The sequence below is a fragment of the Sciurus vulgaris genome (genome assembly GCF_902686455.1).
Source record: "Sciurus vulgaris genome assembly, chromosome: 7".
Lineage (NCBI taxonomy): Eukaryota > Metazoa > Chordata > Mammalia > Rodentia > Sciuridae > Sciurus > Sciurus vulgaris.
This window is the reverse complement of record NC_136467.1, coordinates 156,707,765-156,735,081: the sequence shown is the minus strand read 5'-3', so window position 1 is coordinate 156,735,081 and position 27,317 is coordinate 156,707,765. Positions and strand designations below refer to the sequence as shown.

Below are 27,317 nucleotides of genomic sequence, written 5' to 3'. Positions count from 1 at the left end.
TTGCCATTATGGTAGTATTCAGAGGTGGGCCTTCAGGCAGTGAGAGCCATCGTGGTATAATCAAGTTTACTTTTACTCTTTCTTGTTCGATGTGTTAAAGCAGGTGTGACCATGAGACTCTCCTCCTTAAATATTCCAACAGTCTTTAATATGAAACTATATGAAACCAGGTAGTTAAGAGAAGGCAGTAATGAGGTAGTTAGAAGACAGTAATGTGTGGAGAGGTACAGAATACCCTAAATGCATAGCTCTTTCTGCTACAAATTGAGAATATGAGTAGTTAAGTAACATCATACTTACCATTCTTTGTTTTCTAAATTAGAATTGGAACAATACCCATCTCAGAGGTTGTAAGAATTTAATAAACACACTCAGGTCACATATGTAAGCCCATAAGTGGTTGATACTGAATATCTTTTCCATGTTTTTTTTCTTTCCCTCCCTCCCTCCCTCCCTCCCTCCTTCCCTTCCTTCCTTCCTTCCTTCCTTCCTTCCTTCCTTCCTTCCTTCCTTCCTTCCTTCCTTCCTTCCTTCCTTCCTTCTTCTACTACTGTGAAAGAACCCAGGGGCACTTAACCTCTGAGCCACATGCAAGCCCCCCTTGTATATATGTATTTTTTAAAATTTGAGACAGGTTTTCACTAAGTTGCTGAGGCTGTCTGTGTGCTTGTGATCCTCCTGTCTTAGCCTCCCCAGCTGCTGGGATTACGGGTGTATACCCCCATGCCTGCCTCCATATTTTCTTTAAAGGTTCACTCTCTTCTCCTTTGGGCCTCAAATATTCATTTTGAAGTTTCCATATTATGTTACAAAGCTGGAAACTTTCCCAGTACTGGAAAGTGAAGAGATACCAAGATGTGGAGAAGGGCAAGGACGTCAGTGGAAGATGCATCCCTTTTCCTTATTACTGTTTTATGCCACCTTCAGTTTGTAGTGTTTGAGGCATCCAAAACTAACAGGAGGAGCCAATCAAATTAAAGAATTTTAGAAAGTATGTAGGTTTTCTCATTTCTGCAAAAAATATGCCCTTTGGATTCCCTGATGCAAGTACTAGGTATGTATAATAAAGTCAGTCTCACATACACCATGTAGACATTACTCAATGTTGATTTTATATTTACATCAAAATGGAAATGCACTGTTCAATTCTTCAAGGAAGGGCTTGCTGCCAGTTGCAGAGAGCATCCTTGGCAGACAGGTACCAGCTGTCAGCTCTACCTCTGTCAAGCCCATGCCTTGCCAAGGGCAGTCCTCCTTCAGTGATCCAGCAAAATGCAGGCCAGCAAGAGGCAGGTCAGAGCCTTTGACCCCACATGGTGGGTCACACTGCTTCTCTCCACTGGTCGAGCATTCGTTTGGCAGGTTATCACTCTGACATTTTCTGTCCAGCTCCAATTCCTCTGCCTTCTCTCCCAGATGTTGATCCCTAATACACATCTTGTGCCCCAAACTCCCCTTCAGCATGTTTTTACAGAGAACCCGAGATGTGTCAGTCCATCACCATATTTTCCTTGTATTTTATCATCATTTTTTCAACAGGCTTCTGCAAGTAAAGATGGGAATAGCAGATAAATCTGGTTGTACATTTAATTGTAAACTGTCCTAGTCAATCTTTTAATTTGTGAACCACATGACAAATACTATTTTTAAGGCATCTCTAAGAAGCTTGGATTCCATACTTTTTGGCTATTTTGTGTTATGGAAACTTTAAGTCTCAGGGTTGCTACTGCTTGACTGCTTATCCACATTCACTTGCTTTACACAGCCCTGTTTGGGCTCCTCTCCCCCTGCTCCACCCCAACTTGCTTTCACTTCACAGCCTCATAAGCCTGGTAAGCTGTTCCCACCCACAAAATGTCAGACCCAAGGCCCCTGCATTCAGTTCCTCTTCCTGAAACACTCAGGCCCTGATAGGCCTGCCTTGTTTCAGTGTAAGAATCTCGAGTAACACCTCAAATTCATTTTGGTGATTATTTGAAATGGTACCTCCCTTTATACTTTGTAGCACAATGGATATTTTTTGGATACGCACCAGCTGGCATGCTACAGCTTGACAAGCTTATCCTCTCCACCTGGAAACAATCCCCATGGAGGCAAAATTCCCAGGTTGCATTATTCTGAGCTACTGAGAAACAAGAATGCATTTCAAATAAGACCAAGGGGTGAATAACTGGGGATATAGGTGTTTCTTATTTTTTGACCAATGTATCAACTTCTAGTTTGCAGGATTGAAGCAGTTAGTGGAATGCGAATTCCATCCTCTGTAAAGTTATTCTTTAACTAGGTCAGTTAAAGCAGGTGACCCTTATTTCAAGACCAAATTGCTCAATTTACTTTTATATGGACTTACCCTCCTAGGAGAATTGCCTCTTACAAGTGCTATGTGACAAAAAAGGCAGATTGTGTACAACAGCTTTTTCCAGAACAGCTTAGGGTGGCTCTGAAAAGAGCCTTTGTTTGGCGGTATTCCCAACCTCACTTATTTGGCCTTGTGGTGGCTCTCGGTCTTCTTGGGCAGCAGCACGGCCTGGATGTTGGGCAGGACACCACCCTGCGCGATGGTCACGCGGCCCAGAAGCTTGTTGAGCTCCTCGTCGTTGCGGATGGCCAGCTGCAGGTGGCGCGGGATGATGCGCGTCTTCTTGTTGTCGCGGGCCGCGTTGCCCGCCAGCTCCAGGATCTCAGCCGTCAGGTACTCCAGCACCGCCGCCAGGTAGACCGGCGCGCCGGCCCCGACCCGCTCTGCATAGTTGCCCTTGCGCAGCAGGCGGTGCACCCGGCCCACCGGGAACTGTAGCCCGGCGCGCGACGAGCGCGTCTTGGCCTTGGCGCGCGCCTTGCCGCCCTGTTTGCCGCGTCCAGACATAACTAACCCTGCAACCAAAAGCAAAAGGTTCTAAGGCCGAGCACGCAAAACAGTACACTTTATAACCACTATTGGGCGCGAAAAAGAAGACTTGTCATTGGGTGAAATTGTAGTTTCGTTTTAACCAATAGAAAAATCGATTCAGAGTTTCTACATTCTGATTGGGCAAAACCAACTTCTGACGTCCTTCTGGATAACCACCAATCAAAGACAGGCTTTGACTCCACCTTATTTGCGTTTAAAGCTCTATATAAAGCCACGCTGCGCCCCCAGCTTCCTCGTTTTGCAGTCTTTGCTCCCACCATGCCTGAGCCAGCCAAGTCCGCTCCCGCCCCGAAGAAGGGCTCCAAGAAGGCGGTGACCAAGGCCCAGAAGAAGGACGGCAAGAAGCGCAAGCGCAGCCGCAAGGAGAGCTACTCGGTCTACGTGTACAAGGTGCTGAAGCAGGTGCACCCCGACACCGGCATCTCGTCCAAGGCCATGGGCATCATGAACTCCTTCGTCAACGATATCTTCGAGCGCATCGCGGGCGAGGCGTCGCGCCTGGCGCACTACAACAAGCGCTCGACCATCACGTCGCGGGAGATCCAGACGGCCGTGCGCCTGCTGTTGCCCGGGGAGCTGGCCAAGCACGCCGTGTCCGAGGGCACCAAGGCCGTCACCAAGTACACCAGCGCTAAGTGAGCATGCCACGTAAGCGTCTTTGCACCAACCCCAAAGGCTCTTTTAAGAGCCACTTACATTGTAAATATCAGAACTGCAAACACGTGGTCGGGTCTTTGTTTCTCCAAACCTTAAGCGTTAGACGCTCTCAATGCGGAGGGGCTGTGGCTGGGATGGTGTCTGACTACCTGCACACGTGGCACCTCATAACCAGGATTTGCAGGGAGCTTCACCATGGTCTTGGGGCTTGATGTGGCTTTTTGCGTGGTCCTCCACACCAGTAGTCACTTTGGTAACAGGGTTTGGGGTCTTCTGAGCGCACTTTTGTTAAGCAGTTGTTTTCAGGGCAGTGTTAGCCCAAGGATTAGAATGACGGGAGTTGAGTTCCCTGGACTGGGGATTTATTCTTAAATTTTAAGTTTTCCAGTTGGGGCTTGGCCAGGCCACGTGGGTCGGTATTACACGGGACCAGGCGGCTAGTTTCTGCAAAGGCCTGGGGAGGAGTTGCCTCTTAGAGACACGGAACCGCCAGGGTCACAAAGGCCTGGTGGCCAATCCCAGACAATTAAACATTCACTAGTTCGATTGACCATTTCATTTGACGAACATCAGGAGGTTCATAAGACTTGACGGGGAAATCAGGATTTCAGAGAGGAGACAATGGAACAGCAAAGCGGAAGTTAGGAGGGGTGAAGTGCCTGGCCAGGGTCTGAGCAGCCTGCTTGTTTGGCTCGGATGGAGGCCACTGGGCCACATGTGCAATAGTGGACAGCCTGGAGCCAAAGGAAAGAAGGCTGGTGAGTTTTAAACCGGGCTGTGACCCGGCTAGGTCTGTAACTCAAGCTGAACGGGTTTCCTGAAACGGGCATGCAGGTGTTTTCCCTACGCTGGTCTGGGGGTTCTCTGAATTGCCTGCTTTCTTGGGAGTGTGTTGGGGATTAACGGCCTGTATGTTCACTGTTCACCCAGGTCTTAGCCTATCAGATTAATAGGCTGCATTAATATCTCAAGTATGTCAAGTGACTTTCAACAGTGCTCATCAACATTCCAAGCACGTGTTGTGTGTGTGTGTGTGTGTGTGTGTGTGTGTGTGTGTGTGACATGTCATCTGAGGGAGGCGTTCACATTTTCACATGCGGAAAGTCACCTACAAAGAGGTGGAAGAAATGTCTTTTTCAAAGAGCAAAGGCATACGCAGTGGAAAGGCAGAGTATACCTCATAAGTGGGGAGAGGTGTGGGTGCAATTTGAACTTCCTGCAGACTGGTTTCCCCACGAGGACGTCTTTGGACAGCAAAAGCTGTCTTAACCCCTAGGCTGATGGGAGACAACTACCAGTGTAATGGCACTGCTTGTTCAGATTTCAAGGGAAAGAATGGGATGCATAAGAGAATACCTGCATCACATTAGCTTATTTTCTCCAATGAATATTGCAGGCCCTAGCTATGTAGGATTTCGGTAGCTTGACTAAAATACACCAGTGATGATGATGGACTCTACCTACAAGGGGTATTTTACTATTCTTAGTTTTTTGTTGTTTTTGTTTTTGGCCTGGAACTGTTAATGGTATTCTGCTGTCATTAATACCAGGCTTACAACCATTTTTGCAAAAGATAGATCTTGATTTTACAATTTTACAAAATTTTACAAGTTTACTTGCAGACTTTGTTGCTCCTGTTCCAAAATTCTGGAAGTGCATTGCATTTTCATAGAAAGCCTGGATGAAAGTGAAGCCATAACTTCCACCAGCATCTCTTTTCTCATTTTTTTTTTTTAAAGGGGGGAAAGAGTATTTTCTTTCACAATAAAGAAAAGTCAACAGGATGTTCTCCAAAGGTACAAATATACTTTTTCGAACAGTAAATATCTCTATTAGCAGCATGATGCCAGTTGGCTGTGGAGTGGTCTGGGCCTGGGTCACTGTCTCGGCAAGAGCAGGGAGGTGGGTGAAAGGCAGCAGCTTCTGCAGGCTACAAGGACTGCCCCACCGCCCCGTATGTGGCTCTGTCCTCGAGTTGCCGCCTGTTCTGGTCTGAGGCCCCATGAGGCTGCCACCTTAACAATCTGAGAGAGAAAGCAGGAGGGCCAGGGCCAGGCAGGGCTTATGTAGTCAGGTGGCTCCTGCGGAATAGCTGCCTGTTGGATCCAACCTGTCCAGCTGAAGGGCCAGCTGGCCGCAATGCCAAGGGCAAGGGAAAATTCAGTCATAGCGAGAGCATGAGAGACCCCCTCAGAGGGGCAGTGACCTGAGCTGAAACCATTCATCTCAGTGCCCATGACCACAGCCTCTGGCCTAAATTAACTGGATCCAAAACCAGAGCACATAGAACATGACCCTGACCTGCCATCAGTCCGAGGAGGGTGGATGTGTGTTTAAAAATAAAAGGTGTGGCTCTGTGACTTGGCCTACTTGTTACTTGGACCAGAACAGTCCTTGGGCTCAGCTGTGATCCCTCCTTTCCCATGGCTCCCCAGGATGCCCTCTGACAAGCAGACAGAATGAATCACATAATGTTGGGTCATGTGAGAGTCAGGGGACCATCTAATTAAAGTGACCATTTATTGAGCATCTACTATTGCCAGATCCTGTGCTAGGTGCTTCTGATATATCGGTTCACTTGAAGTGGCCCCCTCCTGTACTTCACTGGATGAAGATGGACTCATGGAGCCATAGTGCTGGGGTTCAAATCTTGGCTCTGCTGATCACTGGCTTGAGACTTCAGACCAGTTACCTCACCTTGTCAGGTTAGTTTCCTTGTCTATGAAGTGGGATGAAAATCTGCTTAATCCTACAGGGTCCCAGCTCATGGACCTGAACCTGGGCCGGCTGCCGGGGACCTCTGTTGCAACTCAGTCCTCTCTCTTTTCTCATTCTTTTCACCTGGATCTCATTTTGTTTCTCTGGATAGCTAAAGTTAACAACTAGAAGAAATCACAAATTTAAGATCAATATTCTTTCACAAGTAGCAAAGTTGATGCACAGGGCTTAAATAATTTTCTTAAATTGCTAGAGGTAGAACAAGGTTCTGGCACGGCTTTGTTTCTCCCTACTGTACCAGGTATGTAGGTCATTTCTCTGTAGACAAATATATATTAACTTAATTAAGAACAAAAATAAGACTACTTGTGTTTTTATAATGCCTTAAATTATCAAACAGTGAAGTGTGTTTAAATGTCTTCTAAAATTATTTAGTCACGAGTCGATCATGCTTTTGAACAATTGTGTGTGATTGAGCCATAGCAATTCAATCTGGAAATTGTTACAGCGTCTGAATAATACCAAGGGTTACCGCTCCAGCTTCTCAGAGACTGCGGGAAACCCAGAGAAGCTTGGTAGTGGAGACACAGAAGTTTATTTAACCCTGGTTAGCCACTTAGCAAGCAGATATTCAGTCTATTTTGTGTATTTGAGTCTAGAAGTTAAAGAATCAAAAGACCAAGAAACTGGCATGGCTTTAGTCCTTGCATAGCAGGGAAAACCTTAGGCATAATTTGCTCAGAGTACTTAGACACAGGACAAATTCCACAGCTCTGTGCCTGTGATTAAGTGTAATGTGTCAGTGCTTTCTTGGCATTGCCTTAGAGGTCTGAGTAGAAGCGAAAGACTTAACCTCCATCTTCAGGAACATTAAGTGGAGGAAGAAACTCGATCTTCATTTTATTCTCCCAGTTCTCTGAACTAGAACTTTTTTTGGGTCTATGAATTATTCATATATTTGGGCCTGAAAGCTTAAAGCCAGTTTGTTACTCTAATATGCACTGCCCAGTAGAAAAGCAATGTAAGATACACACACACACACACACACACACACACGCGCGCGCGCACACACGTATATTTTTGTAGCACACATATTTTTAAAAAGGTAAAAAATTAAATTAATCTTAATATCCATTTGACCCAGTGTGTTATTTCAGCATATGCAGAATTTATTAAATGGATCTTTCTTGTATTCATCACATAGCTTTTTTTCAAGACTTCAAAATATAGAGTATATTTTTCACTTTCATAGTACATAAATTCTAGAATTTTCATAGAATTCTTGGTATTTAGTTCTTTTATTTATAGTTGAATTGTTCAGATTTCTGAACCTAAGTTGTCGGAAGTATACTTGCATGTTATCTAAAAACAATCCAGCCCCCATGTAAAGATGATAACTAAATGAAATACATAAACATCAAATTTTTTGTTTGTTTGTTTTGGTAAGTCACATACCACTCCTCACTACTAGCGCTATGACATTTAAGAAGACCTGACCTTAAGACTCATGGGGCCCTACTCATTGGATGACGGACCTTCATCAGTTCCTAGTGTTTCCTAGGACAGTGTTCAGTCCAGTGGGCCTGGAACATGACCGCTGCCAGGTAGGGGACACTGGCAGCCATGATTCAACAGTGGCATGGCTACCTCTAGACACAAAATAGAGACGACCTTCTCAGGCAGGCCCAGAACCCGAAAGGCTAAAATCACCCTTTGAAATTGGGTAGTGCCTGGCAGGTCTCATACCTGTCCTGATTCCCGATTATCCGCCATAGGACTGGCACCAAGACTGTTCGCGATGGCTTTTCTGTATACTGAGTGTGGTTCAAAATGCCACAGTTTTAAGTCACAGATAAACAATACTTGTGACTTCATTTGATTATATTTTTATAAATGATAATAAATCACAAGAATTACACATGATAATCCATGTGAGGCACTTAATATTTTTGACAGCTTTCAATACTTCCTAAGCATTATTTCTCTCAATTTTACTATTTTCGTTTGCCTCTCAACACCTTGCAGATTTTAGGCATAGGAAGATCAATTTATTGAAATCCTCCTCAATTCCTTCTTAATGCTATTCTTAGCTTATTTAGAAAACCCTATTGTCATCTAAATCTAATGTCAAGCTAAGGCATCTGATGCCTGCAGCTTTCTAGTGGTTAAGGGGATGGGGCCGATTGGCTAGTCACAAATTAAAAGGCACTATTCAAAATCTATGAAGAATGCAACATTAATTTTTATATACCAAGACATCACATCTGAAATCGAGGCACAGCATTAATGTACTGGCCAAGGGCCGAGAAAGGTCAAATTTCAGACTACATCAATACTCAAACCTCAGATGCTAGAAAACCAGTAAACTTGAGTGGACGTCTCCATTAAGAGCTCCCAAATAATAGATCAGATAAAGCCTTATGAAGAATGCAATTTAAATATCACTCAGCCAATCATTAGTGGTTAAAAAAACCTAGTCTTGATCTGAGCAAGTGAAGACAGGGGTTCTCTCGAAGGTCACTGGTGGCACGAGGACACTTCTTGGGTGTCCACTTCACTCACGCTGGCCTTGCCGGGAAGCTCCTCCGCCTGGTGTCAGTGCACCCCACCGCCAGCGGGGTCTGCACGCTGGGAACGAGCACGAACCCAGGGGCAGGGGCGGTGGGCGTAGCATGTGTGCACAGGCCTTCAGCGGAGGCGGGGCGACTGATCCCCCCCCACCGCGGCTGGCCCCAGGCTGACCTCCACCCAGCGGAGGTACGTCAGGCTGCTCACAAGGTAGTGTCGGGGTGCAGGACGGCTGAGTCTGGCCGCAGGGGGCGAGCGCCTGCTGAACCTGCGCCTCCGCCCGGAGCACCCGGCATTCTCCGTCAAGAGCGGAGCAGGGCTCGTCGCTGCAGCTCCTTCACAGAGGGTGGGCGGCCCTGAAAAGGGCCTATTCACGGAAGGACCGGCGGCGAGCCAGCTCAGCCTCCGAAGCCGTAGAGCGTGCGGCCCTGGCGCTTGAGCGCGTAGACCACGTCCATGGCCGTGACCGTCTTGCGCTTGGCGTGCTCCGTGTAGGTGACGGCGTCGCGGATCACGTTCTCCAGGAACACCTTGAGCACCCCGCGCGTCTCCTCGTAGATGAGGCCGGAGATGCGCTTGACGCCGCCGCGCCGGGCCAGGCGGCGGATGGCGGGCTTGGTGATGCCCTGGATGTTGTCGCGCAGCACCTTGCGGTGGCGCTTGGCGCCACCCTTGCCCAGGCCTTTGCCTCCTTTGCCGCGGCCCGACATCTTGTCACCACAACCACGAGCGACGGAATGCCCGGCCGGGTGGGAGGCGCCTTTTATGGGTCAATCGTGCGGACCGGAGTGAGAACCGGAAGCGCGGTGGCGGGAAGGCCCGGGGTCGGGGGAGGGACCGTGCACGGTGCGCCTGCGGCGCTGCAATTCACTTTCGGTTTTGGTCTTAAGAAGCCAGTCTGTTTCACTCCTTTTTTCTTTTGATGTAATTCCCACCCCCTCCCCAGACAACAGAACGTCCCCGTTGTGGAGGACGGAGGACAGGGGGACGAAAAGCGGGAACATTCTGTCCTTTCCTCTGCAAGCTGCGCGCGTCGTGGGCAGTGCGTGCAGAGACTGCGGTGCTGGTGACGTGTCCGCCTTCCTGTGCGGTGGGAGTGGGCGCCGGGGCCAACCTCTTAGAAACGGAATAGGTGGACGCATAAAATGCAGAATTCTAAGCTGTTTTAGGATGTGTTACCAAAGTGTCTGTCTTTCGGCCAGTGTAGACCTGTTTTCGTGGATTCCAGCAGCGATTCCTGTTGTGCCTACGACTTTACCAATGCTGCATAGAACCATTTAAAAAGCCTGACCCATTTGATTTTATTTCTCGTAAAGAGATTTTTTTTAAAGTTAACCAGCTCGTCAATCAGTGCAATATATTAAATATTTCCCTTCTAGATTTGAAGAATTATTTTACAATATATTGAATATTTCGCTTATATTGCTTCTTAAATTTGTTTCACTGATTAGTCTCTGTAGTGCTGGAGTATTATAATTGTTTGTTTAGCATTGAAGAATATTTTAGTATTTGACACTGTAATTCCCATTTACATGATCATTCAAAATAATTTTATATTATTGTCACCATTTATTCATTTTGAAATTATAAATCATTCAGTTGCCATAATGAAATATTTTAGGATTTTGTTTGAAACTGTTAAATCTATACTTATTAGGGTGAATTTGTTGCCTTTGAAATGCTGAAAACTCCCAACTTCAAAAATACTGAATCTCAAGGTTTTTAAATGTATCAGTTTTTTTTGATATGTAATTAAAATTTTTAAAAAAGATCTTGCATAATTACAAGAGCTATTATATTCATTAATGAATAAGTAGTTCATTAGTGAATTAATAAGTAATGTCTCTCTTGTCCTCCAGTTTTATTGAGGTTGGGCAGGTGGAGGGGTCCTAGGGAAGCTTCCGGAGGTCCTGCATAGACCAACTTTTGTTTTTTGACTGCAGGATGACATGAGTTTCAAGTCTCCACTGCCATGACAACTCTTGGTCTCTTTGGCCCTTACTGATTGGTTCTAACTGGAATCTTACTGATTCTATGGTTAGGAGGAACTATCCTTATCTTTCTGAGTTCTGGGATCTGGACTGTGAAAGAGTCACAAAAGTCTCCCCCTTCAGAGTAACTTGGGTTCCTCCTATCGACATCATTTTAGGCCTGCATCTTTCCTGCAGCTAACAGATAGTTCGTTGAGGAATGTCACACTTCCTGTCCACTTAAGACAGGCAGGACTGCAGATGAATTGCTTCTTGAAAAAGAAAGCGGGCAGAGGCCAGCACAGTAGGCCCAGTTTGAATGATTCTTTAACCCCAGGTTCCCACCACTCCTAAACAGGGTCTGTCTGTCACCTATCATGGAGACATTTTAACCACTTCTTCCACAGAACCTTGCAATTTCTTGTTACTACAGGACTTTTCTACTACCCTTTAATGAGAGATCCTTTAGAGTAATTTGCATTACAATATTTTCTTTTTCTTTTGTTTTTTGTTTTGGTATCAGGGATTGAACACCATGCACTCAATCACTGAGCCACATTGCCAGCCTTTTTATTTCTTCTTGAGACAGGAATTGCTTAGGGCTCACTGAATTGCTGAGGCGACTTTGTACTTAAGCTCCTCCTGCCTCAGTCTCTTGAGCCACTGAGATTACAGGTGTGCAACATACAGTATATTCATAGTATTACACTTAATTTCATAACTAAAAAGTAAGTAAATGAAAGTAAACTTAAAACCTAAAATAATTGAGATTTTCCTGTACTTATTGCAATAAAAAGAAAAATTGCTGAACATGTTTGGAAAAACAAAACACGATTGACTCAACCAATAATAATAACCAAATTCCACATAAATGATGGAAGAGGTACATCACATAAGTAAATTGAGCAAGCTAGTTTAAGGGCAAATATATGTTAAAAACAAGAGGTTTAATTTTCTTTTACAAATAAGAAGCTTTCCTCTACTTAATATTTCTAGCATTTTCAAATGTATGGAAATCCTTTTTATTTGTCCTCAAACCTAGGAATGTTTTTTCCAAGAGTCATCTCTTCAGAACGAGTGATTAACAAGGAATATAACTCTAGATTTTCCCAGTTTCCAGGTGAAGATGGTCCTAACCAGCTGTTGTCTGCCCCCTAATTGAGACCAACTTAATGCAGCTTCATAAAAGACTGGTTCCTCTGCCTTTGCAATCTGTTTATGAGATCATCTGTGATGAGTGTCTCACACTTATTCAATGTTTATTCAAAAATAAAGTTTTTCTCTTTGTTGGGGGAGTTTTGGGTTTTTATTATATTTGCCCAATATTAACTGGAACTCATTCTAAAGATGTTACTTCAAAAAGTAGTTTCCATCAACAGGAAGCCTCTGTCCTCACCTGTTTTCAAAAGTTTTTGTATAGCAAGTCTTAAGGACAGCAAAGAGAATGAAGGTACTTTGTATGGTGTAGAGGAAAATGGGGTAGGTGGGGGTGGGAGAAGGAAAGATACCCTATGTACACATATGATTATGTAAATGGTGTGAAATCTACATCGTGTACAACCACAGAAATGAAAAGTTGAACCCCATTTGAGTACAATGAATCAAAATGCAGTTGGTAAAAATAAAAAAGATTTTAATAATAAAAAAAAGTGCAGGAATGGATGGTAAAGGGTGGCAGAATGTGCCACCATGAAGTATCCCACCTTGGCAAAGGGATTATTTTGAAAGGAAGGCAATTAAAGCAACAGGTGCAAGAAGTGCTTTCTGGTCTCCCCTTTCTTATCCTGAAAGGGGAGTCAGGCCAGCATGGACAGGCGTTGAGGCCAGATCTTGTTCATGTAATTCCTGTCCTCCATTAGCCTCCCCACACTTGGTTGCTTTTCCACTATAAACCCTGCTTCTGAGTTCAATTCCTCATGATTCTCCCTTGTCTCATAAACGTGCATGCTCTTCTGTTAATTTGTCTTGTTTCTCAGACCCCAGCCACTAAGCCCTACTGGGGTAGAAGTAAGATTTTACCTCCCTTGCAATGGATGTCTGAAAAGCCTGTCACAGTCTTTATTTCTGAGCGTTATAGCCAGAAGTTTTTGACCTTTCTACAAACATCCAGAATTACTTAAAAAATGTGATCCTTTTCAGGCTTTTTTTCTAACAGGGCAATTATCCAGTTGAACTTAGTTTTTAAGTCAAGGTTATTTCCCTTGAATTCTCACATTCTTTCATACTACAAAACTAATCTGCAGCAAACTTTGTTACATTTGTAAAATACATCCTGCACTTCACCACTGCATATTATTAATCTTTATTAAACTAGTAAGGTGGAAAACATTTAAGGACAGAACAATTGAATACTGAATAAAATTGTTACACAGCCTCTAAAAATTCTCCCAAAAGACCAAGTATTTTAATTTTGAGGGGCCATGAGTGCCTATCATTGCTGGATTATCATTACCACTTCTAGTTCACAAAATCATATTTATACTAGAATTGAAAAGTGGGTTGAATACATGAAATAGAACGAGAATACTTATGAAATGTTGATGTACAAGTGTCTCAAAAACCGATAGAAAGGTTTCAAGGAAAAATTAAACAGTGGAGCAGGCCAGCCGAACTTTTCAATCTGACTCAGATGCCACAATAGATGCCACAATGCCCATTTTAAGGGCACACATCTGCCGCTGGGGTGGGTGGGGAAAGGGGAGTGCTCCGCAGCTTTTTTTTTTTTTTTTTTTTTTTGCGGTGCTGGGGATTGAACCCAGGGCCTTGTGCTTGCAAGGCAAGCACTCTACCAACTGAACTATATCCCTAGCCCTCCGCTTTTGAGAGGAAAACGCGCGCGGCTGACAGTGTTAGCACACGCACACCAAGCACTTTGCTGACCCGGGAGGTGAGCCGCAAGGTGTTGCACCTGGATGGTACAGGTAGCCTTGACTGCTTTCCCCAGCGCGACCACAAGCTCTTGGCCGAGCACCCGCTTCTTGGTCAGCAGCTCAGACCTCTGTAAGGGGTTGCCTGCTGGGTCTCTAGCCGTGGGGTCCAGTTGTGTAGTGAGGCACCTGTGCCAAATTAGCCGGGGAAAGGAACCCTAACTTCTCTGACGCTACTTGTTCAGTGTTCAGTTCTTTCTGCGAAAAGATGGGCGGCCCTGAAAAGAGCCTTTAGTTTGGACTCGGTTCGTTGCGAGGTAACCCACGGCATTATTTGCCCTTGGCCTTGTGGTGGCTCTCGGTCTTCTTGGGCAGCAGCACGGCCTGGATGTTGGGCAGGACACCACCCTGCGCGATGGTCACGCGGCCCAGCAGCTTGTTGAGCTCCTCGTCGTTGCGGATGGCCAGCTGCAGGTGGCGCGGGATGATGCGCGTCTTCTTGTTGTCGCGGGCCGCGTTGCCCGCCAGCTCCAGGATCTCGGCCGTGAGGTACTCCAGCACCGCCGCCAGGTAGACCGGCGCGCCGGCCCCGACCCGCTCTGCATAGTTGCCCTTGCGCAGCAGGCGGTGCACCCGGCCCACCGGGAACTGCAGCCCGGCGCGCGACGAGCGCGTCTTGGCCTTGGCGCGCGCCTTGCCGCCCTGTTTGCCACGTCCAGACATAATAAAGAGATTTGTGTCTTCACGACAAACAGCCGACAGGAGTGAGCAACGGTTTCATCTTTCATAGTCATTACTAGGCAAGAAAAGGGAGACTTCTCATTGGTTCATATTGTAACTTCGTTACAACCAATAGAAAAGCGGCTTCAAAAGTTCCGCATTCTGATTGGGCAAAACTACCTCTGACGTCCTTCTGGATAACCACCAATCAAAGACAGGCTTTGACTCCACCTTATTTGCGTTTAAAGCTCTATATAAAGCCACGCTGCGCCCCCAGCTTCCTCGTTTTGCAGTCTTTGCTCCCACCATGCCTGAGCCAGCCAAGTCCGCTCCCGCCCCGAAGAAGGGCTCCAAGAAGGCGGTGACCAAGGCGCAGAAGAAGGACGGCAAGAAACGTAAGCGCAGCCGCAAGGAGAGCTACTCGGTCTACGTGTACAAGGTGCTGAAGCAGGTGCACCCCGACACCGGCATCTCGTCCAAGGCCATGGGCATCATGAACTCGTTCGTCAACGACATCTTCGAGCGCATCGCGGGCGAGGCGTCGCGCCTGGCGCACTACAACAAGCGCTCGACCATCACGTCGCGGGAGATCCAGACGGCTGTGCGCCTGCTGCTGCCCGGGGAGCTGGCCAAGCACGCCGTGTCCGAGGGCACCAAGGCCGTCACCAAGTACACCAGCGCCAAGTAACCAGTGAGTCGGTATCTGCATCCCTAACGGCTCTTTTCAGAGCCACCCACTCTTTTTTTGAAAGAGCTGCTGTTGCTTGTCTGCTATCTCCGTCTCACGCCCTCTAATCACCCCTTCCGTCTCCCGCTGGTGGGCTCTGGTCAACCACGACCTAAGCGAGGGATGGCAATTACAGGTTTTAGCTGGAAGCTGGTTCCCGCACTCTGGTGCAGGGCCCCGCCCGGGTGGGTTGGACGCTGCCGGCTTGCGCGGGCTGCGCGCTTGCTTTTGAATTTCCCGAGGCAGCCGGGCCTCTTCCTGCAGCTTCTGATTGGCTGCGGCTATCTGGGGCCCTCGGGCGGGAAGCGTCCCGGCTCGGTGGGTTTTGGTTTTTAGTTGAGGAACGAGTCAGTCGGGTTTTCCACGGAATTGGACGAAGCAGAGTTTGGGGATGTTCCCTCTGTTCTTGCGGTCGGGACCCTGCAGGACCAAAGGGCGGGGGGAGGCGGAGGCCTGGGAAGGTCAGACTCACCAGTTGAGTCGTCAGTTTCAAAGCTCTCGCTGGAATTTTAAGTTGTCCCTGAAGTCGGGGAAAACAGATCACGCCATGCAGGTCTTAAGCGCAGTCACCCACGTGCCGATTTTTAGATAACTAGTACACGTTACGTGTCTGGTACAGTGTTCGGGGTCTTCCCTTAGGACTAGTTTCTGGTTTACAAAAGTAGTTTTACATAAGTTAGTATCTGTTTTATCCATGTGAGTAAATCTAGTAGGTTAATAGTGCAGAGAGCATTTTTTGTCAGTTTTGAAATAAGCTCACCTCACGTTGAACCTTCTGCCGGTTCTTCACAGCCACCTGTAACATCTTACCTGCTGGGCATCCAGCCTTTGGAAACCGCCACGTGCGCATTCGCAGGTGTCTTTTTGGAATCTCTCTGTCTCGGTCGTTTCCCCACAGAATGAATTCATGGTACCAAAAGGGAAGGGGGGAAAACCCTCTATGTATCACCCTTCCATCCGTCCCCCATCCGTCCCCCATCCATCCATCCACCCACCACCCACCCATCCATCCATCCATCCATCCATCTACACACAGTCTCATGACAGGTACACTTGTTGCTCGCAGTACCTGGAGCTATTGGCTGGTTCTTCAGCTACCACACGCAGCTGCTCTCAAGGTACTCTTTTTCAAGCTGTATCAAATGATTTTTCCTTTTTCTCCTATGCTTATATTCCTTTTAAACAATTATTGAAATCAAGGTACCTATTATCCTGGACAGATAGAAATATAAAGTCCTTTGGAAATGTCGTTCTAGATTTTGATGTTATGCAGATAGCTATTATTAAAGCATCACCTTTGATATGATCATTTCATAGTATATATTTTCCTTAAATTTGTTTTTGATGATCTATGAAAAACATCCATTTAATAATAACAATATTTTGAATACTGTCCATTGATTTTGGATGACTTATTCTAAGCTTTAATTTTGGGCTGTCACTTTTCTGGATACTATTCCCAAATTTCGAATAAGCAACCCTGTTTAGAGTCAGCATTGCAGTAAGGCTGTATTTACATTCCGTACATGAGAGTGCAGTGGAATTTCAATTTTAAAGATAAGGATTCCTGTAGACCTTCTTTCGTGTTATTAATGGTTCCCTTGGTTGTCACAAATGCATCTGGCTTGCTTATTGTAGAAACTGGATTAAACATGTGCCACTAGGAATCCAGAGGGGCACGTCTGTGCCTCCCTTCCTTACTTGGACCTCATCAGATTCGTGACACTGATGTCCACGTACACCAGCACCTATCACAAGGTGGAAGCCACCCAAGACCCAGCCTGAGGAAGTACTGAAGGAGGAAAGCACTCGGCCCAGTAGAACAAGCTCATGTTCTAATTGTTTCTGCTTCTCCAGTGTGGTTATGCTTTTTAATTTCTGTGTAACTTGAGTTTTCTATGAAAATTAACAAAGTCTGAAACTTGGCCTTGCCACTTGCTAGAAGCAATGACAAATTGCTCTCTTTGGGACCCCCCCCCCCCACCCCAATTTTAAAAACAGGATGTGGCAGAATGTCTTGTGAGCAAGTCCAGGTATAGTCAGGCTTAGCAGCGTCCTGGTGGTAAGCATTCCAGAGAGCTGATGTGCTGGCCCCAGCAGCAACCTCGTAGCAGGGGCAAAGAGCAGGTATGCCGCACGGTGCGTCCTCCGAAGTTGGGGAGGACGGAGTTGCTGCCTGATCACCTTCTCTGGAAGGAGTCTGACCTAACCCTGCTCTAACGGATGGATAAGGATTTGAGCCTGCCAAAATGCAGGTTTGTTGACTGTAAGTTTTGGGGAAGAGGGAGGTGGATGACCTTCCAGAGGATAAGAATAGTGCCCCAGGCGATGCTAACCACAGGCTCACTCTGCAGTGATCAGACCCCACATAGATGTTGGGGTCACTTTTCCTAAACTACACACTTCCAAACACGCTGTGCGTCAGGAGGCCAGGGTGGCAAAGGCAGAGATGATGTGACTCTCTACCGTGTGTCCCGGGCCCGCCGCCTGAGTGTCCCTCGTGCAGAGCTTAGATTCTTGGATTCCTCCAAGTATTTGTCGGAATAAGTCAGGAATTTGTCATCACGGGATCGCTACTTCCTCTAGCTTTGAATGTGCTTCACCTCTCTTATGCTGTTGCTGGCAAGACCATCTGTGAAGCCATTAAGTACTTCATAGCTTGTATCTCACACCCCGCTCCATTCTACACATTAATGGCGAAAAGCAAGACGATGGCTGGGTGACCATGGGATTCAGCCGTCTTTTTTGCAGTGCTGAGGGTGGAGCCCAGGGCCTCACACAAGTACCAAGCTCTGGGCCAAGACTCCAGTCTCCTCGGTGGTCTTGACAGGTACCACATCCCTCTTAAGTCTCCGTTGAAGGGGCGCCTTGGGCTTCAGTGACCCACGGGAGTGCGGTTCAGCCGGATGTTGGGTATGTGGGGAATAGTGATCAGGAAGGTGCAGTTTCTGCAGCTGCCCAAGCGGGAGCTGAAAATCTGTGTGACAAATGGAGCCGTCCCTCATTTTACACTTATTCCTGACTCAGAAGCTTGTTTTTTATCTTGGCATCTCAGGGATCTCTCTGCTGTTTTTTGGTTTTAGAAAAGGAGGAATACATCTAACAGTGGTCACAGAACTGACTCAGATTCTACTGATTTACCAGAAATGGTTTATTTTTATATTAAGTCAAAGCAGTTTTGATCATATTTCTTAGATGGCTTAAGAAAGCTGTAGAAGTCCACCTTGAGGGAGCTGGGCCTTTGGACTGCTGCTCCCCAGCTTTCTGGTTTTGTCTGGGTCGTTCCCTCCTTAATGAGACAGGTGAAGAACAGTGACAGAGACAAATGCTGTCAGCAACACTCCTGGAAAGCTGGCCAGCCCAGGTGCCTCAGACTCCTCAAATACGATCTGAACGGCCCTGAGGACGTTACTGTAGACTCTGTGAATGTTCAGTCATGGTTTTGAGAAGTCCTAGAAATTGGTAACTTGGCGAAGTGATTTCTGAACAATTGACTCGTGGAAAATCGTCCTTGGATATTTCATGTGTACGTCTGTCCTTTACCTCATCTCTGCACCCACCCCCTTTATCACTGAGGAAAGTCCATAGAGCTGCATTCCTGCCCCACACTTCCTTCTTCTACCAGATTCCCTTTCCTTTCTCTTCTTTTCCTCTGTTTCATATTCATAATCAGAATAGCAAAACTGTCAGATCCTTTAGTATTTTGCCTATGTATACAGAAAATAAATGACTTTTATTTTATATGGCACTAAGATGTTCAGATTAAAAGTTTCAATTATAAATTTATAGATATTAGGGATCCTTTTAACCTAAATCTGAATGGAAAATAAATTTATTGGGTTCTATTTTTTTTCTTTTTAAAAAGCAACAACCTTTTCCCCAACATTCGTCAAAGAAATAGCCTAAAAGCAATGACAATCTATGATCAGTGAGATTTCACCCATACTGTAGCCTTCTTTATGGTTTGATGTGAGGTGTCCCCCAAAACTCATGAATGCAGGGATGCTCAGAGGTGAAAGGGCCGGATGGTGAGAGCTGTGACCCAAGCAGACCATCCTCGCTCGAGTGGCCTGGTGGGAACTGCGAGGTGGGGTGTGGCTGGAGGAGGCTGGTCCCTGGTGACCTTCCCTGCCTCTTCCCTGTGGCCAGGATATGCTGCCTCCTCTTAGCCCAGAGCAATGGAGTAGGCCATCCGTGGACAGAGACCTCTGAAACCGTAAGCCCAAGTACACTTTGCTGATTTTAAGAACAATTTCTAAGAACAACTTAGTTGGTCATTTTGGGCACAGTAATGAAAAGCTAATTAACACAGTCTCTCAATTCCTTTTCAAAAGAGCAAACATGGCTGCTTGGAGGTCTGGGTAAGTGTTATGGATTAAACATATTTAAGAGGAAGAGGATCCAAACACCATGTGTGGACCCAGGGTAATGCACACTCAGACAAAGTCATTGTGGAATGATACTCGATGCAATTGGAGAGTTCTTTTTTTTAAGGACTAGGTATTGGGTAATGTTACAAATCTTTTTTTCTTAAGTGAGGTTGTATTGTGTTTCTTTACAGCCATGACTATCAGGTTGTTTATGGAAATATTCATGATAGAAATGACATTTGGGATTTGTTCACACCCCCACCCATCCAGTGTGGGCTGGTAATGAAACAGGGTCACTATGTTGGTAATCAAAGCATGTGCGTCCAGCACTTGGAAGTAGTCTCTGTGCTTTTGCATAACTTAAGTGCTTTTGCACTTAAGTTTTCCCATAACCCCCGTTTGAACCGCCCCCAAAATAAAGAAATGCTGCCCAATCGATGAACACATTTCTGTTTTGGTTTGCAGTAGAGCCATGTTGAAAGGAACCAAGCATTGGTGCAGAGAAATTCCCGCTGGTGAACTAAGGGAACCAAATCTAAGGGAAGAGATTTGGATCTGGCGCCAGCTCAGGGAGGAGCTGGCTGTCAGTCCGGAGGGCATTCAGGGACATGTCGCCATCTTGTGACCCTTTAGGGTAATGCAGCTGAGAGTTTGTTTTTATGGTTCCCATTAGTCATTTCATTAGCTGGGGTTTAATAATTGCACACATGAAGAGCATAGCTGATTCCATTCCCATTTGCCTCATTCCCCACCTACCTGACGAGGATACTGTCCTTGGTCACACTCTTGCTGGGTGCTTCTCCGCCCTTCTGACTAGGCCCCTGCTTTGGCCTCTAAAGACCTGAGCAGACACTACTGTAATCCCTAACAGCTCAAGACTGCCTCCTGGGAATGGCCAGTGCCCTCCAGCACCTGTCTGAGGAAACTCCACCGAGGCCGCCTTTACTCTGTTCCAAGCAGCTTCTGAAATCAGGGCTCCTGGTCCCTGGCTCTGTGCTGGGGCCTCGGCAGCAAGTGTGAGGGCCAGTTTGCAAACGATGGGTCTCCCTGTGCTCACACCCACTTCCATTTCTGCTTCTTGACTCTGCTCCTGTCCGGGCCGTTCCTTCAGACCCTTGTTCTCTGGTTAAGGCCCCTGAGCCTCTGCACTCCTCTGCTGTGGTCTTACAGCGACGCCCCTTTCACTGCGTTGACTCGCCTCTGCTGTGTTTATCTTCCACATACCACAAAGAGCCACGTTTGTTAGTTTCCTGTGTACCCATCTGAAATGTTTGTTGTACAGAGACAAATATGCCAGTGTGGGTTCCTTCCGCCCTTTGATTCAGTGGGCTGGGCCTCGTGTTCCTCACAGCTCTGCCTCTTGCTTCCCTCACCCCTAGCTCGGAGCCCTTCCTGTTGGCAGGTGCAGCGACCACAGCTCTCGGGGGCCTCCCCTGTGACCTGAGGAGGGACCCGCTTCCCAGCCTGTGGGTTCCTCCTTGGGCTGCCCAGAGCTGAGCGAGCCAGGACCGTAGTGGGGTGGTTGGGCTGCTCTTGGCTTCCTGGGTGGGACCTCTTCTCTGTACGGAAGCCCGGGTCCTGCCCCCAGGAGCCCCGTGCTGTCAGCTAGCCTTTGCCTGTTGCTCCTCTCCGCCCCGTCTGCCTTTCCCGTCCCTATTCTCTTCTTCGTCACAGTATTTATCAAGATCTGACATCTGTGTTCTTGACTTGTTTGTTGGCTTGTTAGCTTCACCTTCCCACCTCCACCCCGCTAGGTTCCTTGATCCCTGGCATTGCGGGAGCTCCATCACTGTGACATTTTGGAGCTCGGAGTCTTGGACCAAGCTAGTGAGGTGATATTCCTCCCTTCTGCTGTTGACAGCTGGGATGCACTTAAAGAACTTCCTTCACTTCCTCCAGGGCGTGATCCAGAAGATCAACCAAGAGTCCTCATTCCTCGCGGCCCTTCTGTGAGTGTTTCTGGTGGAATTCCCAGTTTTCACTCTTGGAAAAAAACAAAACAAACATTTTGTGGAAGCTCAGATGTCTTCTTTCCCTAAATGTTTTTCATTAAGGATCATTGGTAGCAGTATTTACTTTCTTGTCATTGGCTGAATAAGGCAGGAGACACATGGTGTCTCTTGAAGATGTGCCTGCCCTCCCGGCTGAGGCTTGAACTCATGACTTTGGATTAGGAAGGACTCACAGGCTGGTCATTGTGACAGGCAGGAAATTGTTCCCAGTTTCCCTTCTCAGTTATCTGGACTTCCATTTCTTCTGGAAAAGAAACACTGGCTTCTAAGGACGTCTCCCCAAGAGCTGACAAGGCTTCTGCTGTTACTTATGCTTGGAAGGACACTGCTCTGGGGTCCACGCGTGACGCCATGCCTGCTTCCCAGGCGGGACAGTGATGTGGTCTTCTGGGCAAGGACAGCCGTGCTCATCTTTTGCCTAGTCGTCTTGTCTTCTCTTCTGATTGTCTTTTTGCCTCCAGGAAACCCATTTGCTCTTCGCTGTCGGAAGTCTCCTCTCTGGCTGTGCTGCAGAGGGCCTAGTCCGCAGGACGGGAGGAACACTGGCAGCCTGACTCCTGGCCTTCACGCGGCACCTGCAGCCGGGTGGCCTGAGCGTCTCTTCAGCATGCCCACCGAGGACCTGGCAGGGCTGACTCACCACCCGGCAGGGCTCTTGGGTGCTGGCCCGAGTCCTCCTTGTTGTTTTGGTAGACCCAAAGCACTGTGTTTGCAGATATAAATCTTATCTTTACTGTAGAGATAAAGCTGAGAATCAAAGAACAATAACTTCTATTTCTTATGTTTCTTTTTTCAAATTGAGACTGTTTTTGATTAAAATAGATTTCATTGGTGTGTTATAATTGTACGGTTAGTGGGATTCATGTCACATATTCTTAAACGCACAGAACATAGATCGCTCCATGTCATTCCCCAGTACCTTCCCTCTGCCTCCCCCAATCTACTCCCTTTACATACAGTCTCCACCTACGAGAGAAGAAAACGTAGACCCTTTAGCTTTTGTTTGACTTACTTTGCTTAACAAAAATGGTCTCTAGTTCCATCCATTTTCCTGCAAATGACATAATTTTATTTTTCTTTGGTACTGAATAAAACTTCATGGTCACCACATTTTCTTTATCCATCTATCTGTTGATGGACACCTCGGCTGCTTCCACAGCTCGGCTTTAGTGAGTTGTGCTCTGTAAACATGGGCACGTGTCACTGCAGTCTGATGACTTGGACTCCTCAGGATGAATTTTGAGGCGGCTCCATGCCTAGATTTTGAGGCGCCTCCACTGATTTCCATAGTGGTTGCACTAATGTGACATTGCACCAACGGTGTCAAAGTGTTAACTTTTCGTGAGGCAAATCTTTTGCAAATGTTTTCAAATACTCTGTTGGTTGTCTCTTCACCTTGTTCAACAACTCATGACCATGCTGATGTCCGAGGTCTTTCCTGTCTGTTTACATCTACCAGTTTTATGGTTGTGGGTCCTTTAAGTCTTAATCCATTTGGAATAGGTTTTATCTGGTGAGAGGCAGGGATCTAACTTCATTATGCTTCAGTGTCTCTGCAGTTTTTCCAGCACTGCTATTGAAAGGGCTGTTTCCCTGGGGCTTTTCTCAGCACCTCTGTTGAGGACCAGGTGGCTGCAGACATGTCGGGGGCTCAGGCTCCGATGCTGCCCATCGCTGTGTGAGTCCTTCTTATGCTAACACCACCATGTCTTGATTACCACTGTTCTGTAGTGAGTACACTTTGGTTCTATAACACAATAATGTTGCCCAATTGTTCTTTTTGCTCAAGGTTCTCATTGACATTTTCAGTTCTTTGTAGAATTTCCATGTACTTTTCATAAAGGTCATGGTAAATGACATTCCCACCAACCACATTAAAAATAACCACAATGCCATGTTTTCATATCAAAAAACATTCATTTTCTCCGACCCACCCCCAGGAATACTTTTTACGCACTGTCCATTAGAGAGCAGCCAACTTCACAGGCATGAGGAGGGGTCGTGTGGTGGCTTTGGTTTGCATTTCCCGGGTATCAGTGATGTCCAGCGCCTACACACATACCGGCTGGACATTTTCTGTCCTTCTTGGAAAACTGTCTTTAAAGTCTCCTCACCCATTCTTCAACTGGTACTTGTGTTTTGAGCTTGTAGGGCTCGATACATTCATGATCCATGTTGGATATTACACATCTATCAGGCCTAGGGTTGGGCGGCATTTTCCTTGTGTGGATTGTCTCCTTCTGTGGAGAAGCCAATTATTTTCACAGAGTCCCACCTGGTGGTTGGCTCCAACCTTCCTCTGCTTTAGGGGTCACATCCAAAGTCCCCCAGGGAAGACCACAGTGGAGGAGTGTTTCTCTCTGTTGTGTTGAGGAGTTCTAGGGTTTTTGTCTGTAATTTCTTACATTTTTGTTTTAGCTTGTGTGTCGTGTATGGTTCCAGTTTTGGTTTTTCATGTAGATATCCAGTTTTACCAGTACCATTTACGGAACAGATTCATAAGGATAGCTCTGCATCCTACATTGCGCATCAAATCAGGGCCTTTTAGTGTTTAACTGGAAACATAAACACAGCAGGGACCATCTGACCCTGGGGTCACTTGCCATGTGGTGGCACTTATTCACCAAGGGTCGGGTGCCCTGGTTACCATGATGGAGAAAATCAGAATTGTGGGGCTCAGAGACCTTAGGCACTGACAAGTTGCAGAAATGAATCTTGAGGTTTGCCCAAGTCTTACTTGATCTGTAGAGGGGGTGAAGCACTGGTCCTGAGTGGAAATCTACCTGTATCTCTAGGACGGGTACCAGGGCTCCACAGTCACTCCCACCCTTGAGCCAATCTGCAGACTCGGACCCCTGAACGATGGAGGGAGCTGCTCACGAGGACCTCATGCACTGCCACTGTGTATCTGCTCCTGCTCCTCCAGAGGGGCCTGCTGTCCCTTCCCAGGGCGAATGTTGGTGGGAAAGGGATCATCAGACACTCCAGACATTAACGGACAGTGGTTAGGACCTGACGATAATTTCCAAGTGGTCACTGTGAGCACCCACCTCAGGAATCTAGGACAGTGTGATGGCGAGTGGAGTTTTTGTCTCTGGACCAGGATTTCTGTGAGAAATACAGTAATATTCAGAAATCACTATAGACTTGTTGGGAATGTATTCTTCTAGTTCATTTCAAGATTTTTTCCCCTTTTTTTAATATTTAGCAACTGGATTATGAAGGGTTTGGGAAACAACTATTGCTTAGTTGATTTCATGTATGGTCTGGTGTTTTGATTTTGTAATTTGGAGATTGACACCTGTCAAGAAATTATGGACTATTAGGCCATCTTTACTTTAAATGTTATGGAAGCTTTCAAAGCCAAACAGAGAAAGAATTCTCCCAGCTAATTCTACTTTTGTGGAAAAGCAAAACTGACTATGTAAGGTTAGAGCTGCGTGGGCCATGTCATGTGTTCTCGTGATCAGTTTCCAGGTTCTGCTTCCCTCCACCCCCCCATTCCCTGAGCAATTCTTAATCAGGTGCCTCTCCCTTTAAGAACTGCTGGTGATTAAAAATGTATGGAAGCTTTCTCAGCTCAGTTCCCACTCTCTGGATGGACCCAGGACAGCACTCACTTAGGAAGCAATGCTCCGCCCCGTGGCTGGCCTTGCTCCAGGCACCCTCCCTCCCATCATGGACACACTGGGTCGTGACTCTGCTGTCCTCTGTGCTTCCTGGCTGGACTTCTAAGTGCCATTCCAACTGCACTTCTGGGCTTCACTTCATCCCTGGGGCCTGAGATGAGGCAGAACATCCCATGGATGTTCTGAGACAGAAAAGCAGCTCAGGACATGGTCCCCAGGAGGCAGAGAGCACTCCATGTACCGAGGACAAACTGTGAACCCCAGAGTCACACTCCAGTGACCACCTGCTCCAGCACAGCACCCCTGCCTACAGCTGCCACCCAGTGAATTAGGGAATTGATGCACTGGTTAGGTTCAGGCGCTCATGACCAATGGCTCATGACCAATGGCTCATGACCAATGGCTCATGACCTCAGAACTCTATCGTGTTGTCTTCACAGGACATTTTGGGGACACCTCAGCAGCAGGAGACAGCCAGAGGACAACAGCAGAACTAAGGTAATTAATACAGCCCTCGATGTCAAGAAAACCACGTAATAGGAAGAAGAGGAGCTCATTAAAATATGAGAATATGACAGTTTTATTAAGTTGCTTCAAATCTGTGTTGACGGGGTATAAACTGGCAGGAGCAGGCACTCACCACCATCTGAAAGAGTAAGACACCCCAACCCCAGGACCAGAGTGACAGCAGAGGGCCCTCGTCCACAGGGCCACATCTGTGTCTCCTTGTTTAACAGCTTGTCAGTGGACACGTGAAGAAGGAAAACAGCATCACCAGTGACTCCAAATGGCTTGATCAAACACCTTTTGCCAGAAGCTTGCATTCTGTACAATTATGCATTTTGGCTCCAGTTTAAGAAAAAGAAGAAGCAAGCTTTCCCCTTCATTAAGAATGAGAATATTTTGTGGATCTACAGAGTTTGGACGACTGAAAACATTGAAGAGTATAAAGGCAATGAAAAACAATGTTCGCCAATAAACCATAAACTATTTTAAACTTTAATTTTTCGTTCACTTCTTTTAAAAGTATTTCAAAAGTAAAAATAAAATCAGAAAATACAAAAAGATAAAATTAGCCCTCCTTAGTATACCCCCAGGAAGTTCATTTCTCTGGAAAGAGGCACGTGGACTTCATTCTCTTTTCTGTTATGCAAATATTCATGTGCAGACAACAGCCAATTAAATGTGTTGTATTCCTTCCTAAAACACAATTAGTCCACATTGCTTTTTAAGTAAATTTTAAATACACCTTAGATCCCAGTACATATGATTCCACTTTGGACTCACCTGTTCCTTAATAACTTCAATTACAAGGGAATGGATACAAATATGAAAATATCTCCACTGGCCCCTTTACTGGACATTATGTCTGATTTTTAAATAATACTGGAATCTAAAATATTTTTCATTCTGTATCTGACATGAGCACGGGCATCAGCAACTTCAGGTCCTACAGATAAAGGTACTGGGTCAAGAGCTGAACAGGTAAGTAGTTTTGCTACAATGTGCCAAATTGCCTTTCTGCAGCTTACTAGCAGAAGAGGGTATGAAAGAGCCTCTTACGTGCATGAGAACCTCAGCCCCTTCCTGAAAGGAGGCAGGAAGTAGAATGTGAAGCTTCCTCTGTCTGCTCAGGACTGTCACCAGCTTTGAGGTGTGAGATGCACCTCTGTGTGACTCCCCTGCCCTTATGGAGTCTTGCATCATAAAGAGAAACACAAAATTAACAGTGATTTCAAAATTCCTGAAAGAATCCGTGAAATGGATAATTTCTCCATGTTTTTCCCTGTCACTGAGCATGACAGCATGCAGTCAGATGTCCGTCTCTGTGATTCACCACAAATGGACTGAGGATTGCATAGCCAAGGGTCAGGAACTCTTGTGCACTTATTGCTTTGGAATCTTTCTGTAAGGAGAAAACTGAACATAAAGAGATTGAACCACCTGTCCAATAGAAGAAGAGAAAACAGAGCATCAGAAGGAGAACACTTTGAGCAGCTTTCACCTCAGGGGGGCTTGTGTAGAGCAGCTTGGAGGTCTGCAGGTAGAGAAGGTGCTGGTGGTGGCTGTAGAGAAGAAATGCTGTGTGTCCCCAGGCCTGGCTCATGACACTGGAGCAGTCTGTGAAGACCATGAGAAGGAGAAAACTAAGCTGGTCATCCAGCTCC

General features: G+C 46.4%; 5 protein-coding genes across 8 annotated transcripts; 2 read left to right on the top strand and 3 right to left on the bottom strand.

Moving 5' to 3' along the window:
• Nucleotides 1-2,348: 2,348 nt before the first annotated feature.
• Nucleotides 2,349-2,907, bottom strand: LOC306666485 (histone H2A type 1-E-like). The gene has a single exon (XM_079148619.1). It carries the CDS (start codon nt 2,864-2,866, stop codon nt 2,480-2,482), a length of 387 nt encoding a protein of 128 aa, XP_079004745.1. The 5' UTR covers nt 2,867-2,907; the 3' UTR covers nt 2,349-2,479.
• A 186-nt stretch (nt 2,908-3,093) lies between these two features.
• Nucleotides 3,094-4,602, top strand: LOC306666573 (histone H2B type 1-K). The gene has a single exon (XM_079148740.1). It carries the CDS (start codon nt 3,170-3,172, stop codon nt 3,548-3,550), a length of 381 nt encoding a protein of 126 aa, XP_079004866.1. The 5' UTR covers nt 3,094-3,169; the 3' UTR covers nt 3,551-4,602.
• A 4,561-nt stretch (nt 4,603-9,163) lies between these two features.
• Nucleotides 9,164-9,676, bottom strand: H4C9 (H4 clustered histone 9). The gene has a single exon (XM_079148968.1). The coding sequence runs from the start codon at nt 9,562-9,564 to the stop codon at nt 9,253-9,255; it is 312 nt and encodes a 103-aa protein (XP_079005094.1). The 5' UTR covers nt 9,565-9,676; the 3' UTR covers nt 9,164-9,252.
• A 4,058-nt stretch (nt 9,677-13,734) lies between these two features.
• LOC306666566 (histone H2A type 1-E) lies at nt 13,735-14,471 on the bottom strand. Its single transcript, XM_079148731.1, has one exon. The coding sequence runs from the start codon at nt 14,412-14,414 to the stop codon at nt 14,022-14,024; it is 393 nt and encodes a 130-aa protein (XP_079004857.1). The 5' UTR covers nt 14,415-14,471; the 3' UTR covers nt 13,735-14,021.
• Nucleotides 14,472-14,686: 215 nt separating this feature from the next.
• Nucleotides 14,687-22,348, top strand: LOC306666572 (histone H2B type 1-K). Of its 4 annotated transcripts, none has more exons than XM_079148738.1 (2): nt 14,687-15,102; nt 21,982-22,348. In XM_079148738.1, exon 1 carries the CDS (start codon nt 14,719-14,721, stop codon nt 15,097-15,099), a length of 381 nt encoding a protein of 126 aa, XP_079004864.1. In that variant the 5' UTR covers nt 14,687-14,718; the 3' UTR covers nt 15,100-15,102; nt 21,982-22,348. The 4 variants fall into 4 exon arrangements, with proteins under 4 accessions (XP_079004864.1, XP_079004865.1, XP_079004862.1 ...); XM_079148739.1 differs by lacking the exon at nt 21,982-22,348 and adding an exon at nt 21,408-21,959; XM_079148736.1 differs by lacking the exon at nt 21,982-22,348 and adding an exon at nt 19,974-20,009.
• The last annotated feature ends 4,969 nt before the right edge of the window (nt 22,349-27,317 follow it).